The sequence below is a fragment of the Leptodactylus fuscus genome, chromosome 5 (assembly GCF_031893055.1).
Source record: "Leptodactylus fuscus isolate aLepFus1 chromosome 5, aLepFus1.hap2, whole genome shotgun sequence".
Classification (NCBI taxonomy): domain Eukaryota; kingdom Metazoa; phylum Chordata; class Amphibia; order Anura; family Leptodactylidae; genus Leptodactylus; species Leptodactylus fuscus.
Window position 1 is genome coordinate 98,171,234 of NC_134269.1, and position 18,927 is coordinate 98,190,160.

Genomic DNA, 18,927 nt, shown 5'->3' on the forward strand with positions numbered 1-18,927 from the left:
GTAATAGTACGTCCTGCATTGCATGGGGACGTATGGAGAGTACTCAGGAGCTGACCCCTCTCCATACAACGTGGATGCCAACTATATAATACAGCCAACTCCTGCCACTAACAGCAGTGATCAGTCCCTGCACCGATCGTGTCTTTTAATCCTTTATATGCCGCAGACAAACAGGACGGTGGCATCTAAACTGCGCAGGTGCAGCCATTTTTAACCAATAGCCACCCTCCTGAATGTCATCGGAGGGTGGTGATTGGTTGCCAAGACACTTGGGAGATTACTGAAGGCTCCCAGGCTTGTCATTGCATTAGGTCTATTAAAAACTGCCATAGGTAATAGAGAGGAAGGAATTTTGTTATTCGTTTTGTCTATCTATATCCATCAGATCTTTCCCCAAATGGTATCAGTAAAAACGTCATCTTGTTCAGCATTAAAAAAAAAAAAAAAAAAAAAAAAGACGCCTTACCCAACTCCATACATGTAAATAAGAAAAAGTTACAGGTGTCAATATGGTGATGCAATTTTTTTTTTTTTTTTGCAAAGTTTTTAATTTTTTTTTTAAGTTATCAAAACAGTACAAATACTACATACATTTGGAATCGCTGTGTTCATATTGACTTGCAGAATACAGGCCATTTTTACCATACAGTAAATGTATTATTTATCACTGTAAAGTGGTCTGTAACACTGTAGTGACAGCTGAATATGCTTGAGGGGAGGTGACAGAACACAACGTTAAAGTGGGTCTACCTGTATATATACAGTTTCTTTTTTAATTCAACATACTATATATACATTTTCCGTTTTAATTCAACATAGAGACAATATTAAAGGTAAGCTAAAAATCTGGCAAGCCAAGGTTCTCTTACCGCCATTGCAATGGCCATATCAGATTCAGTCACTGTGTCCATAGGAGAAGAAATCAAAGGGGTCTTCAGAGTTATTTTACGTGTCAATGCAGATGTCAGGTCCTGCAATAACAGCACATTTTCAGCATAAAATATCTAAAATTACATATGGACCAAATGTTAAATAAAGAGTAAGAAAGATTTGCTCTTAAACGTCTTATTTTCCTATACATTACCAGTGCTTCAATAACCTTAAAAGGCTACATTACAGTAGGAAATCTGACAACATTGTAAAGAAATAGCCAGTCAATGACATTTAGAAGTTCAAAGGCCCTATTAGGGCCCATGCACACAGAGTTAACGCCCCTGCATTTTAGCACAATACACGTGTATAGAATACACGTGTAAAAATAACACTCAGACTTAAATGAAATTTTTTTTTTTTTTTTACACGTGTAAAAAATTTCATTGAAGTCAATGGGAGTGTTATTTTTACATGTGTATTCTATACGTGTATTATGCTAAAATGCACGCGCGTCAACTCCGTGTGCATGGCCCCTTAGATGAGCAAATATTCACTCCTAGGAACACTTGTAGCAAATAACAGACCTGTTTAAGGGTAAGTTCACATGGTGGAAACCTTTTCCACTGTGTGGCTTTTTGGCGCGGCTACCAGCGACATGATGCCAATGCAATATTGGCAAGGAGATGAGGGAAGACAGCTGCCAGGAACAGTCTCATGCGTTTTTCAGATGTGAAAATCCTTTTAAAGGTGTTATATCAATAAGAAATGGCTGACTGCCATGGGCAGTCTGAAGTAGTAAAGTGAATGAATTCCTATGAAAAAATATAGGCCACAAACTAGGCATCTTTTTAATCATACCTCATGAATGATCGTATAATGAATCATTTTACTTTGAAGCCAGAGCTGGTAACTTTTTTTTCTTACTCAGACTTTTGACCCAAAATTGACCCAGAAACCACAACCCTGGTAACATGGTAGTTTTTCCCCACATTCACCCAAATAAAGCCTTAGAAAGAGATTCCTAACAGGGATGCTCTGGAAGCCTGCCGGAGGGGCTGCAATGCTCTAGTTGGGAGGATGACCACATGCTTTTATGCAACGTTATTTGTGTCCTTAGGACAATATTTTGTTCACAAAAAAACAGTCTCTTTCTGTCTGCATTTTTCGTATGGAAACCACACAGACCCCATTATACTCTATGGGGTCCGCAGGTTCCTAAAGTAACTTTTTTTTTTTTGATAATTAGATTTCAGTTTTGAAGGGGGGGGGGGGGGGGTGTCTCCAAGCAGACCACCCAAACAGAAACCTGAGTGCAGACGTGAACTGGGCCTGAGAAACCCAGTTACAGCCCAATGGAGTCCTTTGGGAATCAGTTTTATTGTTTAATCCTTTCCTCTGGACTGTTCAGAAGAATGAATTAGATTATGCTGATGCAACTGCACCCTCATCCTTCAGTCAAGCTCCCTTTCATCATTCTTTAATTAAGAGTCTGCCGTTTTATAGGTTTGTCATTGCATAACCTAAAACCAGTCACCATGTAACCACTGAATTCTTAGAAAAGAGAAATTTTATATATATTTTTTTTAACCAATTTGCATCTGGTTGGCCTTAATCATACAGGTTCTAAGATGATCACTCACCACTTCATCCGCAGTAAAGTCAATGAACCCAGGAAGAATCAAAAAGTCACTGAAAAAGAAATAAGATAAAACATTTGTATTTTATTTTTAAATATACAACGCTAAAAGCAAAAACACTTATTTACACAACAGCATTTAACGGCCATGTGTTTTGTTATGTTTTTTATTACCAAATCTAAGAAATTATGTGAAATATGCCCTTATCGGATCTGTTTTTCATGTTTTACTCAGACTCAAGTCTATGAGATAAGTGAAAAATGGATGCCACACAGAGGCATAATCAGCTGTGAAAAATGTACCTAGCCTGCAAATATAATACTAAAACATACATTAGAAAACAACATTAAAAAGGTCATTAAAAGATGGCCATAGGCATGGGTTTCTGCCCCTCGGTAGATCTTTTATCAGTTGTGCTCAGTTAAAACTGCTGACAGATTTCCTTTAAAGTGCCCTACGTAATTAAAGGGGTTGTCCAGGCAAAAATGGACAACCCTTTTCACGTTTAAATAAGCTGGGTGAAGTGTGTGTGTGTGTGTGTGTGGGGGGGGAGCATACTCGCTTTCCCCGTTGCTACAGTGTCCTCCCATGTCTCCTGGCGTTTTGCTGAAGCCGCTGATTGGCCAATCAACGAAAGGCCTGAATGTCACACCTGAGACATCATGGGTCTTCTTCCTGAGGGATTCTGAGGCTGCTTCAGCACAAAACCAGAAGAGTAGGAGAACTGGGATGATACCAGAGCAACGGGGACAGGAGAGTATGCATTTTTTTTTTAAAAAAATTCTCTTTTCTGCCTGCAGCTTATTTAAACGTTAAACTGGTTGTCCTTTTTTGCCTGGACAACCCCTTTAAGTCTGTGCAAAAATGGCTCTTATGTGGCTGCCTATTACACACCTTGGAACATTACTTTCCACTGCTGAAGTGGCAGGAAACTTGTGCACACAGCAGGGACTTTGAACAATTAAATTATTGCCCAGGGTTTTTAGCCACAGTAAGCCTGGTTACGGGAGCCAATCGCCAAATTTAAGTTGCTCTGGTTTGACAAATGTAGAAATTGCATGAATTTGCAGGACAACAGTGTATGAGACGTTCTGATTGTAAACAGTGGGTTTACCACAAATGCCTCAAATCTGCTTTTAATCTAATAAAGCCATGCAAATCGAACTAGCAGAAAGACCAATTACACCCACCTTTACTTCAGTTATGTTCAGACAGAATAAGAAAACAAAAAAATTGGTGGCAATAGATTTAGACATTCAGTTTATGCGAAGGAAACACTCAGAACAGCACAGAATGTACAACACCAAGGATTACAATTAGAAAAAGATATGCCATCAGCATTGAGCTGGAAGAAAGCAGATGGGCTTCTACAGCAGACTGCCAATCCCTGGCTGCTGACTAATCTCTGGAAATACTGACTTACCTAATGCAAATGCAATCAACAACTGCAAGAGGATTCTCTCTACAAAGAGGAAATGTTAGTTGCCATGCATATTTATAGTCCTATCCTACTTATATTATAAATGTGAAAGTTTGTATGTTTGTGTGTCAATCACACAAAAAAGGCTGAACGAATTTGGATGAAATTTGGCACATAGATAGATAGGAACCCCAATTATAATATAGGCTACTTTTTATCCCAGTAAATGACGTCACTACATGACTGTTAAGCACGAATACACACACACACACACACACACACACACTACGTTTGAGGACCTTTGATAACATCACAGGCCCTTCAGCTATCCCACAGGATCACGCTATGTGGTGAGCGGAGCTAAACAGGAGGGAGATTGATAGTGTGAAAGCTGAAGACAATGGAGTCTCATAGAAGATCAGGAGACTACAGAACATACAGGCTGTGTCTGACAAGAGGAGTATATCGGCTGTAGCGTTTCAGTAAGTAAGACGGGGAATCTGTTGTTCTGCCTCGGATGGGGGAGAACTGATGTACTTTTCAGCAACATCCGTTCAGCCGTGTCTAACACAGAAGCTGTTCATACATGCTCACACAACACAAGCTTGTATTTTAAATCAGCAGATGTAGCAGAGCTGACACGGCACGCTAGCAGTTTGTGTGCTTAACACAGGGGCCTGTGGTCTTCGGACTGTGCTATGGGGGAGAGGGTAAACTGTCAAATTTCATCAGCAGCCATTCAGCAGTGTCTACCACAGAATTGCCTGATATAGCCGAGCTGAGGCAGCGCAGTACCACAGCTTGCTCTGCTCTCCATACGGATGTGCATACAGCAGGGGCTGCTGCGCATATGCACAGATGTAGCAGAGCAAACACACGGATGTAGGCGGATCACCGCCAATCACATTTAGCTAATTATTAGAGGCTCATCGCAAACAACAACCTGCAGACGAAGTCACGGGCAGAAGCTAGTTATTATATAAGGGTGCAACTGGAGAAGAAACCTATCATACACGCTTAAAACGTTAATGAAGTTATACCTTGTGTTATAAATGGCACAATTCCTTCACTTGGACTTTTTTCTCGAAAAGAAGTCCTACCCCGAAAATAAGCCCTAGCTTGATTTTGCAGGGTTTTTGGAGTAGACTTGAAATAAGCCCTAGTTACAATCAGCGCCTCCAGAATTAGGTTAGGTCACTGACGTCATGGAGACAGAATAGGCATACCATAGCCCGCCAACATGCATTTCTATGGAGCGAGGTATTCAAATCTAGTATTCACCTGCAGCAAATCAGAAATTATTCTCCAGTGTTTGAAAAATAAGACCTACCCAGAAAATAAGCCCTAGCCCCTAGAGGATGGAGCGACCTGGGGGTCAGGGGCCATAATCAAGTATCCACCGGATCAATTATGGCAGTTTTAACTCTTTCTTGATAAACCTTTTACCCAGCCCAGGAAGTGATGTGCAAATTCTATATTTTGCTGTGAAAAATCTTTGTTCCATTTTCTATACTGTAACTTGTGAACAGCCAAAGAAAATATTGTGTGATAATAGATCAGACCAAATACAGACAATTATAGTTATAAGATGTACCAGACTCACCAGCGTCCCACATTTTATGATAGACTCTGCATGTAGTTAAATGCTTTCATTTATTAGCTATCTCACTATAGATTACTTTGTCAGAAAATGGCACACATCAGTAACCCCCCCCCCCCCAAAAAAAAAGAACCAAAAAAAAAAAACAAAAGAAAAAAAACAAAATCCATGGCTCTCTTGACTTGACACTTTTGTCTAGTTCTTTGACTCAAATTGCTGGGAAGGTTAGACTTTTGCTGCAATGTTGGGACAATGACCCCCTGAATCAGACCTGTATCATACATTTGTGAAGTCTATTAGCAACATTTACATTTTCTTAAAAGTTAAAAATACAAACCCCAAAGATATAAACACAGGAAGCTAATAAATATGAACAACTATTGCCTTAGTTTTAACAGATTCCAGCAGAGGGAGCATAAACTTCGGCAGATGCTCTCATGGATTATTAGGATGATGCTAAACAGTCAGGCATCAGCTAAAACGGAAGAGGAAAGCAGCTCATCTCCAAGCAAGAGTGGAATGTTAAGTTGTTCATTTGGTTTACACTACAACATGATCAGTTGAGTTAACCACACAAAAAAAACGAAAAACAAAAACAAAGATTGTGAGTCACATGTTGTAATTCAAGTATAGAGACCATCTCTGGAAGACATTTTGTAGCACCAAAGAAAATACATTGATAAACAAGAAAGCTATAATATTTAGACATTTGCCAGGCTGTATTAACAAAAATAGTGTGATCAACACACGGCTGTGCCAATATCAAAACACAGTCATACATATAATAATATTCTTGGATCTTCTTTAAATACACATTATATTTCTATGTGGGCTGTTATAAACGGACTGAAAATGTCAGCAGGCAATCACTCAGTGCACTCCATGACAGGTCCTGCCATATGGCACTCCCTACATAACCTACTGATGCCAGAACTCACACATACACCTCTGCATAACGCTCAGGAAATATTTTTTTGTCACCCTATCGCCTGGGGTGTTGCATGGATATCTTTTGACCTTAGTGCAGTATGATGGCTAAATCTGTGTTCAGAACAAGGCAGGCAGCCTCCACAGAAAGTATAATAGTTTCTGCCTTCTGTTTTACACAATAACAGATGTGGAAGTAGCAACCACTTCCTCTACAGATCTGGCCAATAAAGCAAAAGACTGAGTTTTTGCCTGAATTGAAATAAACCAGCTCAGTTTGCATCTAGTGTCACACATTCAAGAGAGAGTGTCTACTGCAAACAAGTAGTCCACTATTATCAATGCCAGGCTGGGAAAACCGTCAGCATGAGATCAGGTCATTTAAAAAACAAAAATTTGAAACAACATTTCATCCTATTCGCTTCGTTCTTTCAACTCCATTAATGATGAAAGTTCACGTTTGTTTATCTTGTCTATTATGGTCATTAACTATTTTGTGTAGCAATAACATGGAACAAATTAGGTATTGGTGAGACTTCCACTTATTATGCAACAACAGGATCATAACCATCACCCCCACTATCCATTTAGCAGACTAGAAAACAACTGACATAGTACATACTAGTTTATTTCCATGTGCTACCCATGTCTCAGTGTGTATTCATTTGTCAATCACTGCACAATGTATCTACGAAAAATGGACAGTACATGGAAGACATCCACGTACTGCCTTTTTTTTTCCTCACAATCCCATAGACTTGAATGGCTGAGAAGAGTAGAGTACTACTGTGGCTCTGATGACACACCTTAAAGGGGCTCTATCAGCAAAATTATGCTGTATGAGCCCCACATATGTGTGAATAGCCTTTAAAAAGGCTATTCAGGCACCGCTAATCTTATTTTAAATGCCCCCCCCCCCTTAACATGAAACCATAAAAACATATTTCTAAATTCTACTTCTCGTGCACGCTGGGCGGTGATGCACGGTCCAACGTCATCTTCTGGCACGCCTTCCTCTTCTTTTGGCGACTCCCTCCGGTCCTGGCTCTTCCCCGGCTTCATCGTCCTCTTCTTCCGGCGGGATTGGTTCAAATCCGTCGCGTGCGCAGTATCGCTTGCCTCAAGGACATGAGCGGACGGCCATTGAGAAAAATAGCGCCGGAGCGTGCGCAGTAGCTTCAGAGGGAGCGCTACTGCACACGGGCCGGATTTGAACCAATCCCGCCGGAAGAAGAGGACGATGAAGCCGAAGAAGAGCCAGGACCGGAGGGTGTCGCCAAAAGAAGAGGAAGGCGTGCCAGAAGATTACGTCGGACCGTGCAACACCGCCCAGCGTGCACGATAAGTACAATTTACATATATGTTTTTATGGTTTTATTTTAAAACGTGTGTGTGTGTTAAAATAAGATTAGCGGTGCCCGAATAGCCTTTTTAAAGGCGATTCACGCATATGTGGGGCTCATACAGCATAATTTTGCTGATAGATCCCCTTTGAAAGATTTACCCCTGACATATGCCAGTGCACAGCCAAAAAGAGCCCCCTACACTTTTCCATACAGTAAACAAACCCACAGTAGGGGTCAAAAAGTCAACTGAGGAATGTATGAAGATCAGCTTGGTTCTGAGGTCTGCTGCTCCAGTGCAAGGGACACAATTCACGATGAGAACGCACCTGATCAAATGGTTGCTTCGTCACAAATCTATGGATTCTGCTAACATTTGAAAATGTAGATTAACATGGTGCAGATGGCCCAGCCGACTTATGGAAATGTGTTGACGTTGGTGGAATTCATCACTGCCCCTATTTTAGTTGCAAGTACTGTTAAATTAAAATCAGTCATAAATCACTGATCTACCACCATTTTATTCCACTTTATTGCTTGTGTGGTATGGAAGGGGAGAGTCTACTTCCATTTGCCCCAAGACATGGTTTAACAATGTGTTTACACAATCATGAGCTAGATAGAGACAAGGCTGGAAGTAGAGACCTGCAGAGAAATTTAGTTTTGTATGCCTCCTTGATTCTTCTTAAAAGCAAACAATATTATGGCTGTAGTGGCCCTTTAAAGGTTGATGTATACTAAATAAAATCTCCTACATTCTATCTACACTCTGTCAGATAAATGTAAAACCAAGCACAGCTTGGTCAAGGACAGCAATCTGAAAACTAGACTACGCATTTTAATTCGAGATTTTTACGGTTTTGAAAATTGACCAGAATATTATTTTTATAACCTCATTTATGTAACAAAAAAACAAAAACTAGGGATAGAGCACACATTTATGGAAAAATGTGCCAAACAAGGTGTATGTCATACAGTGGCACTGGAAAACACATCATGACAGTGATTATAAGAATAGAAAGGAAACACTTGCCATTCTGGATTCTTTAGTAACAAAGCTGGTGGTGTAACCTCACTGCTGGTTCTACTGTCCCGCTCCATTATCGGCTTAACATGCAGGCAACCGTGACAGACATACACTTATTTATATTGATCTGGAATATGGGAGGAGAAGGATCACTGTTACAGACTTTCCTTCCTCTTTGACCAAGTAATCTGAAGAGATCTGTCTGAATTTTAAGACTACAAAACTAATGAACAATTCTAATTTAAATCCACATTTCTTTACAAATGGTATCCACATTTCTTTACAGTACATGGAAAAGTCAATATCTGTCTCTGGTTAAACTTGTATTGCAAAGAAAGCACCTTTATACAGATTACAGAACAGTTCTGGAGAAAAAGCTGTCAGCTAAGCAAATACTGATGCACATTATAACCTTGTACATTTCTGTTTTCCATCCAAACCACACACCAACAAAGAAACAAAAATGGTTGTCTTTTCCAGCATCATCTACTAATGAATATGTGAAGAATGGTTGAAACAGACAGCACACGTAAGACGCCCGAGTACTGTCAGCAAAGAGAAGAAAAAAAAAGAAAGGTGTTTAATGTCTCCAATTCACTTTAATGGGTCCATGTAATGTCCATTTTCTGCACGAACAATTGGACAAAAAAAAGTGTGTGTGTGAAAAAGTCAAAGCAGGTAAAGTAAGCAAAACTATTACAGTGTAATAGGTACAAACAGCATTAGGAGCAGTGGCGTAACTACCGCCATAGGAGCAGAAGCAGCTGCCACAGGGCCCGGACATTAGGGGCCCGGTGACAGCCGCTACCGCTGCTATCATTATACTCGGGGGTCTTTTCGGACCCCCGAGTATAATGATTGGCGAACCGGGAGAGGTAAGAAACATAAAAAACACTGTTACTTACCTCTCCACGATCCTGCCAGGCCTCCTTCCTGACGTCTGACGTCACATGAACCCGCCCTGCGTCCCGGGTCATGTGACGTCCGACGTCATTGAAGAAGGACGGCAGCAGAGGCCGACAGCGTAGGAACCGGGGGACAGGTAAGAAATAGTAATTTTTTATGTTTTTATTCTGCTGGGTCTCCGATTATTATACTCTGGGGTCTGAAAAGACCCGAGTATAATAATTGTTTATGGGTGTCCACTGTGGGCTATAATACGGTGTACTGGGGCTACTATGGTGGATAATGCTGTGTGCAGGGGCCACTATGGTGGAGAATACTGTGTGCAGGGGCCACTATTGGGGATAATACTGTGTGCAGGGGCCACTATTGGGGATAATACTGTGTGCAGGGGCCACTATTGGGGATAATACTGTTTGCAGGGGCCACTATTGGGGATAATACTGTTTGCAGGGGCCACTATGGGGGATAGTACTGTGTGCAGGGGCCACTATAGGGCATAATAGAACGCGCAGGAATGCGTAGGAGGGCGTTGGTCGAGGTCTTCGGCGTCAGTCGGTGGTGGTGGTGGGGGGGGTTACGCCACTGATTAGGAGCGTAACAAAAACACACAACAGAACAAACACATGCTTACTTTAAGAGGCAGTGAGGCCATTGTACTCTACCGCCTTCAGCACAAGAAGCAGCACACATGCTGAGCGATCCATTTAAATGGATTTGTTTGTGCCACAGAAGTGAACACACACAAACACCTTACCCAGCCCTGCTCCCACACAGCTCACCTCTTGTCTAAAAATTCTAGGCACTATTTACCATTTTTGTAAACATGGAGAGGGGAAGAAAAAAAAAAAAAAGGGACCACTTACCATTAATTCCATGGAGACCAGCTCCTTCCTCAGACAGGAAACCTGCACTGGGAAGTCCTTCCCAAGGTTTTATTTTGATTTTCGTTTTTGACTCCCCCGGACCGCCCCAAACATTATTGCTTTTTAATTTTCTGTTCTCACAGCCATATGAGGGCTTAAAGGGTCTCATTGACAAAATCTGTTTTGAGCTAATCATATGCCTGAATAGCCTTTAAAAAAATGCTGCCCCCAGTTTTTCCGAAGACCCCCCCCCCCACCAAGCAGTATGTCGAGTTCCATAGGTAGCTACAACAAAATGCACAGTGGCACTCAGAGCGGAGCGTTACTGCGCATGCACAGGATTTGAAGTGCAAGAGCAAAACTACAGAGGATGGAGGCGATTGGAAAAAGTGTGGAGGAGGAGGGCACAATGGAGCATAGGGCCACGGAGGGGCATGAAAGAGGTATGACACAGGGGAGTGCTTGCTGGCCCTGGTGAACGCCCAGGATGCTCGGTAAGTATCATTAGCATATTGGTTTTACCATTTTTTTAAGAAAAATGGGGGAAGGGGGGGGGGGGGTCTTTGGAAAAACTGGGAGCAGCACCTTTTTAAAGGCTATTCAGGCATAGGATTAGATCAAAACACGTTTTGTCAATGATCGAGTCCCTTTAATGTTTGAGGGACAAATTGTACAGAATAATAAATTGTAGCATTATGAAGAACAATGTACTGGGAAACTATACAAAGAAAAAAAAATTCAGAATAGGGTGGAGTTTAAGAAAGTTCATTCTTTTTATGGCTTAGTTTTTATTTTTATGGTGTTCACTGTTCAGCCAAAATGACAAGTCACCTGTATTCTATATTTAGGTATAATTTCGGAGATACCAAATTTATATGGATTTAAGTTTTAACCCCTTGACAAATCTAAAACTTTGCAAAATGTGTATTTTTTTTCCCTAAAAGAAAGTCTCCATATTCTGACACCCGTAACTTTTTTTATATTTCCATGTATGGGAATGTCTATTGCATTGATAGCTTCTTTTTTTTTTTTTAAATCGGAGGCAAAAGTGAAAAGACGGCAGTTGGGCACTTTAGATGTTTTCTCCCCTTGCTACAGTGTTTACCATACAGGAAAAATATCTAAATTTGTTGAGCGGGTGTTCTCAGACACATAGATACCTAATGTGTTTCACATAAATATTTTACTTTTATATGTATTCTAAGAAAGGGGGTGTGGGGGGGGGGGTATCCAGCCACACAATCTGAGTTAACTCTGATAGCTGGCATTAGCATCTGCCGGGAATGAGTTAAAATCCTCAAACGCTGATTTCAAATGGTTTGTTTTAAAACCCACTGATTTCAACGGATTGTAAAAAACCATCCCCTGGTTTGCGTTTGGAGCATTTACTTCCAGTATTCGCTCTTCTTGGTGGAGAAAGGGGAAGAAAAAAAAATAAAAATCTGACTTGCAGGACTTTTGAGCTTGGGTGGCCTCTCTCCACCTCTTCAGCAAGGGCTAAGGAATTTTAGACTAAACAAATATATATACACCTTTTTTTCTCTGCCTAAAACTATCTACAATATGTGCAACAACTAGTCAAAATAAGACGGTGCTGTAATGGTTTAAAAAAAAAAAAGATTACCGGTAAGTACTCACCAGTGTTCCCCTTCATCAATAACGGCACCTTTGGAAAGAGTAATCTTTTCTACCAAACAACAGCCCATCATTAGACTGTAGTGTTTAAAAAACATTTGTGGGAAAACTAAGTGGCTGTCACGCATATCTATTTGTTAGACATATTTGCTCTTGCTGCCCAAGGAATTGACAGAGACCCGACCTGGTGGAATGTGCCCCATGGCTGACAGAACCAGACAGCCAATAAGATGATTTAAGAAAGCTGCCTGACAGGAGGCAGCCCTACCCTTACTGTGACCCATAACCTGCACCAACTGCTGCGACGACTTCGAGGATTCTAAAACTTCAAAATAACATAAGACACCTTCTTACATCCAGAGTGTGAAAACACTCCTCCCTCTCAGAACCTGGATTTGCAAAAAATGTTAGAAAACCAATCTCCTGGGACAGTAAAATCCTGAGATAACCTTGGGGAGGAAAATTGGACCTGAGGATATGACCCCATTTTACAGAATGTTAGTACACAGCTGATGTATAGAGAAGGCCATAATCTCCCCCACCCTCTTGGCAGAGGTAACAGCCAACAGGTAAGCTAGCTTGACAGAAAAGAAAAAGGAGGAAGTTTGTTTAGTAGTTCAAAAAGAAATTATGTCAGGTCATTCAGAACCATGTTCAGGTCCCAAGGAGAAGGTTTTTATCTGATTGAGGGAGGAGAGTCTATCAGCAGCTTTTTAGAAATATCTTCACCCAGGTGGAAAACAAACAAAGAGGAATGAAGGTCCAAAAATCAGAACTTTCAGAATACTAGGCCCAAGATTCTTGAACAGGCTGTCAACAACCCAGAATCAAGGATACATCAGGAAAGGACTTCAATTAACTTATTGTCAAATGAAGAAAAAAAACTTTTCAAGTGCGCAAGGGTATCCAAGAAGTAAGATTCTTATGCCTGGATAACAGGGTACTAATTACCTGATCAAAGAAAACCTTCTCTTCAAATTCCACTTTTTCAATAGCCAGGCTGTCAAGTGAAAGCTCCTAAACCCTGGATGAAGAACCAGGCCCTGAGACATAAGGTCTTTTTGGCAAGAATCAAGGAATCCTGACCGAAAGCCTCCTGAGCCAGGAGAACCACATCTTTCTGCCATAGCATCATGGCGGCCGGAAGTTCAGATGTTTCACTTATGGCTGTGAGGACACTAACGTTGGCATCCCCCTGGTAATTTCAACCAACAAAAACCCTGCTGCCAAGGTCAGGACCTCAGGATAGCACCTCCCCTGCCAGGCTCTTAACCCCAGAGAAGAAACTAGCCCCCTGCCACCAAGGTACACCACAGAGCCGAAACCTCCTGCCAAAGTCAGGAGGACCCTGCCCCCAGTTCCCCAAAAGGGTGGACCTAGATGAGCACAAGACAGACAGAAGTAAAAGTCAATCTTCTCCAGCAACTCCCCAGCAGAGACTGCCGTCACCCCAGGCTACCTTAAAGGCTCTCCAGACTAGTCCCATAAACACCCTGTGAACTCCCAACGAACTTCCTTCCATAAGAACAGTAAACAGTTGACTGTGGGTAGTGGCCAGGATTTAAAGGACTACCAGTTTCTGTTTCCTGTCTAAGGAAGGAGGTATTTTTCAGGAGTGCTGTCATTAATGAAGTTAAAAAAAAAACAAAAAACCCTACTTTCAATATTTTGAAAAATAAAACGGCAATGTGAATGCAGGCTTAGGGAATGACTGAGGATGTGAAAATCCTTTGCCTGTAAATTGCCATAAAATCAAATATTGTTGTATAGCACTAGAGTAAAAGGATTGTTCAGTTTCCACATCTTAACTTATTCATATTAAAATATAGAAGTTATGCAACTTTATCAAAGCCAAAGCTCAAAACTGCATGTCTAATGGCTGGTTTGCATCTGCAGGACACCTCTTTTCACGGATCCCTCATAGATTTCAGTCTACTGAGGAATCAGCAAAAATACAAAATGAAAACAGATTTTCCCTACTTCATGTGGCTACAGCTTATGCTAGGTTCACACCTGCGTTCAGGGTCTCCGTTCTATGGTTTCCGTCTTCTGCATGCCAGAAGACGGAAACCATAGACCGGGTCCGGCTGTGAGCGGCGGTGAGCGTTTTAGGCTCTCCGCCGCGAAACCGGATTTTTTTTATCTGGACACAGTACTGCATGTCTGACTCTGTGTCCGGATTATAAAACCCGGTTTCGCGGCGGAGAGCGCAAAACGCTCACTGCCGGACAGCTTTCTCACCCATTCAAATGAATGGGTGAGAAAGACTCCTGCAGGTTTCCGTCTCCTGCCTCTGTTTTAGGCAGGAAACGGAAACCTCAAGTACGGAGTGCCGGCGCAGATGTGAACGAGCCCTTAGCATTATTCCATCAAAATTAATGCTTGCAGTCAGTGAAGTGAACACCAGGATTCTTTTTTTTGTTCTGTTCAAAAGCTTGAAGTGGTTTCCCAGACCCAAGATAAATGAAAACATATTCCATCATACAAGATTTGCTAGTGGGTGGGCATTAAATAATGTACTGGCAGTAAACCAGGCTCAAATGCAGTGACGTGATGTGATACCACTGCATCCTGGCAGACAGTGAAAGCTGCTATGCAGTCCACACAAAGAACAAAGAAAGAACACAAGCTGCATTTAGAGCTTGTAATGCATATTCTTCAGCAATACAATTCCAGAGATCTTTTCATATTCCCTTCAACAGGTCTGTCACCAGAACCTAGTACATCAAACCAGTCCCACACCATTTTTTGTCGATATGCAATGTCCTCCTTACTCCAGAATGCTCATTTACATATTGACAAAGAAAGGCCATCTCTCAGCAACTGAAGCATTGATCTACAAGGGCAAAACACTATTTGGTTCTAGTGATCCTAACCTTATTGGTAGAATAACAATTCAGTAAACATTAATATGAAAATATATTTATAGATTATCCTATAGATAAATCAGAAAAACTCAAATGCCAAAAAATGAGGATTTTTTTTCTTTTTTTAAGTGGATTAATCTATGCCTACATGAGTGACGGCAGCCTCTGTACAAGCATATACAACACAGAGGTAGTCATCATTGAGCACTAGGGTGTGGTTGGGAAGACAAGGTGAGCACACAATGGAACTCCCAAAGCTTGTGAACATATCAGAAGATTCAAATTATTCTGCTGCATTTTATTGTTTTGTTTTTATGTACCTGTTCCCCAAAATTGTATACCTCTAGCTATCATTCACTCCCTCTCTTTATCCTGGAATGTAACAAACAGGTGATGGGTGTGGGGAAGAAAAAAAAAAAAAGTTTTTTTTTTTCTGGAATACTTTGAAGTGACAGATCTGCTTCAATGAAAATAATCTGGTTACAATCAGTACAATTAGACAAATGCTCCAAACCATTTTAAAGGGGCTCTATCAGCAAAATTCTGCTGTACAAGCCCACATATGCGTGAATAGCCTTTAAAATGTCTATTCAGGAACCGCTAATCTTATTTTAAACCCCCAGCCTGTTTTCAAATAAAACTATAAACGTGCACGATCCGACGTCATCTTCGGGCCCGCCTTCCTCTTCTTTCAGCGACGTCCTCTTGTCCTGGCTCTTCTCCGCCTTCATCTTCTGTTCTTCCATCAGGTTGTGTTCAAATCCCGCGCGTGCGCAGTAGCGCTCCCTCCGGAGCGCTACTGCGCACGCGCCGACACCATTTTTGTTGTAGTTCTAAGTACCCCTTAGAACTACGCGAGCATGCGCAGTACGCTCGCGAACTTCTTCACTCCGGAAGAAATAAAAAATGAAGGCAGAGAAGAGCCAGGACAGGAGGACGTCACTGGAAGAAGAAAGAAGAGGAAGGCGGGACCGAAGATGATGTCGGATCGTGCACGACCACCCAGCGTGCATGCAAAGGTATGATTTACATATATGTTTTTATAGTTTTATTTGAAAACGGGCAGGGGTTTAAAATAGTATTAGCGGTGCCTGAATAGCCTTTTTAACCGCTTTTTTTGCTGCAAATTTTTCTGCGTTTTTTTTTTTTTTTTACTACAAAAGGAATAGTAAATATATGGGAAGCTCTTTGCATATTAGGTAGAAGTTTAAGTGCTTCCTATATACTTACTATTCTTTTTGTAGCCATTCATGGCTTTGTCTCAAAACACCGCAGCAAAATCTGGAACAAAAAAGCTGTGTTTTTCGCAATGTGGGTCTTCAGCCTAAAACGAAAAAACACGTAGGAATAGCCTTTAGAAAGGCTATTCATCTCTTACTTTTATTTTGAAGATCCCCGCTGCCATTTTTTGAATCTTGTCTTCTTTCTTCATTATGGTAATAGTGCTCAGAAAGCACAGAGGCGTTCTCCATTTCAGCGCCGCCTCTGTCTTCGTCTCCTCCTCTTCTTACATGAAACCACTGCAAAATAGCCAACGGAACAGCCAACTGTGCATGTCCATCGGCCATTTTATGGTGTCTCATGTAAATGGCGTTGGAACATGTGCAGTCAGCTGTTCCATTGGCCATTTTATGGTGGTCTTGTGTAAGAAGAAAAATGAAAACAGGCGGCGCTGGAATGGAGAGCAGCACTGTGCTCTCAGCACAATTATCATAATGAATAAAAAAGACAAAATTAAAAAACCTTCAAAATAAAGATAATCTGAATAATCACCTTTCTAAACTTTTTTTATTCATGGAATCCCTTTAAGTGTATGCTCACATGTGGCCGACAGGTGGTAGATTCTCCAAGAGGATTTGTGACCGTAATAAGTATATTACAGTAGCTGCAAAGTGGATGATACCTTAACAAATCTCATTTACATGCTACGTAAAGAAGGTGAAAGGAAATAACCTATATAATTGACCAGCGGTAGGAGTTTTGCATTTGTGGCAAATTAATTTATATTGTGGATTTTACTCTGAAATGCACAAGGTGAAATCTGTAATAAATCCACATTCAAACCACTATGATTTCACTGCAAACTCCGCTGTGAACAAGTGAGGTTTTTTTTTTTATTTTTATTGTTAGGATTTCCATCTATATGGATGTTATCTAAGAACTCTGGAGATCATCAGTAACTGTAGCTAAATGAAGGAATACATTATTGATGTTGTTTGATAAATAACCATATGCTTACTTGTATGTAAGTCCATCTGAATTTGCAAAAAGCTGTTGAGCAGTAAGACCATCTTCTGGAACATACCCAGTTCCCCCGCTGATCAAGTAGTCTGCCATACTGCAAAAAAAATACAATGAACAACAAGTTTAGTACACATACATACAATATCCATTTAACATGACTGTTAAATTAAGTACCTTGAGCTTGCTCTTTTCAATTTTGAAGAATACTACACTAGTCTTAGGCAATTTGTGCTCCAGCTGCTAAACAGACACACATTCCTGACAAAGACATTGCTGTAGAAGCTATACCTGGGGCCTTAAAGGGAGTCTGCCACCAGAAGGCATCAAACATATAAATAGGTTAAGGTTACCACAATCAAAAGTGTGTACCCCTTGTAAAGCAGTGCCTCTTATTGGGATAGGTCATCAACATAAGATCAGTGGCAGTCACTGTATGGAGAACAGGACTGGAAGCAGATAGGTCTGTTTCTCTGAGCAGTGGCAGATCAGATCCCATTCACCTGTATTGAAACCAAACTGCAGCAATTCAGCCTGACTACTACACGTAGAACAAATTAATCTGCTTCTTTGCTCCATACGGCTGAACTGATATTGATAAACTACCCTAAGAATAGGTCAGCCATGTCATTTGCCAGAAAATCCCATTTATATGTTCCAATAATAATAATGCATTTTATTCAAATAGAAAATTTTGTCATATTTCCACCTGAGGGATGAAAGTTAAACATGTCAAGTAGTGTTTCACCTATAAATATTGCTCCTAGATATGGATATAGTGCCATATGGTAACACATGGTCTAGGTACAACTTGGTCACAAGGAACTATGAATCAATGTGCCAATATATGCATGAGGCCATAAGAATAGATCACCAATTCCCTTCCACATAGAACCCCATACATGAGCTCAGATGGCAGAATACAGGCTTCCACAAACTGCAGTTAGGGGTGTAATGGGGGACTGTGCAAACATAAAATAACCAACATACACATACTAGAGTAACAGCTTACAGAAGAAACAGACACGCAAGCAGACAATCACTCTGGTACCAGGCAGAGCTGTACATAAAGCCTAAGGCTAGGCACAGGTTCTAGATCAGAGACTAGAAGAGATCCAGGAATAGCCCGGGGCAGCACAAAGCAGGGATGATGCTCCTAGCCTGCACAGAAGCCACTACTCCATGCTGAGGCTCAGTCAGGCAGCTCCATGGCCTTTGTTCTGGCGGCAGCAGGGATGACTGGCAGCATTCTCCTCACGAGCAGACGGCAGGCAGCAGTATCAATCCAACACGGGGAAGCCATATAGACCGCATCAAGGAAAGCCCCGTATACCAGGCCTGCTCCCTCCCCCACAGCCAAGCAGGTACATACACCCACACGATAACACGGATATATACACACACTGCGGAACACACGCGTCCCCCGGGGAGGACGGCTCTCACTACGAGGCTCCCGCCAGCTGCTCACGACAAGCCGCAATCACTGGGCACAATCCTCACGAATAACGGCTGGAGCGCCAGGCGGTGCGGGCACATAAGCAGTCTGCCAGGAGGCGGGGCCTCGCCGCCAGGCTCCTCCTCTCTGTTT

General features: G+C 41.5%; 1 protein-coding gene across 5 annotated transcripts in view; it reads right to left on the reverse strand.

Annotated features, from left to right (window-relative positions):
- Positions 1-18,927, reverse strand: part of IMPDH1 (inosine monophosphate dehydrogenase 1) — a 125,921-nt gene that overhangs the window by 26,275 nt on the left and 80,719 nt on the right. For 2 of the 5 annotated variants that reach the window (XM_075273824.1, XM_075273825.1), the window contains exons 2-4: positions 17,338-17,436; positions 2,514-2,562; positions 870-971 (exon numbers count right to left, since the gene is read on the reverse strand). In XM_075273824.1, coding sequence (XP_075129925.1) covers positions 870-971; positions 2,514-2,562; positions 17,338-17,436 — 250 coding nt within the window. Of the gene's footprint in view, positions 1-869; positions 972-2,513; positions 2,563-8,833; positions 8,955-17,337; positions 17,437-18,717; positions 18,899-18,927 lie in introns of those variants that run through there. The other 3 variants (XM_075273826.1, XM_075273828.1, XM_075273829.1) reach the window with 3 other exon arrangements.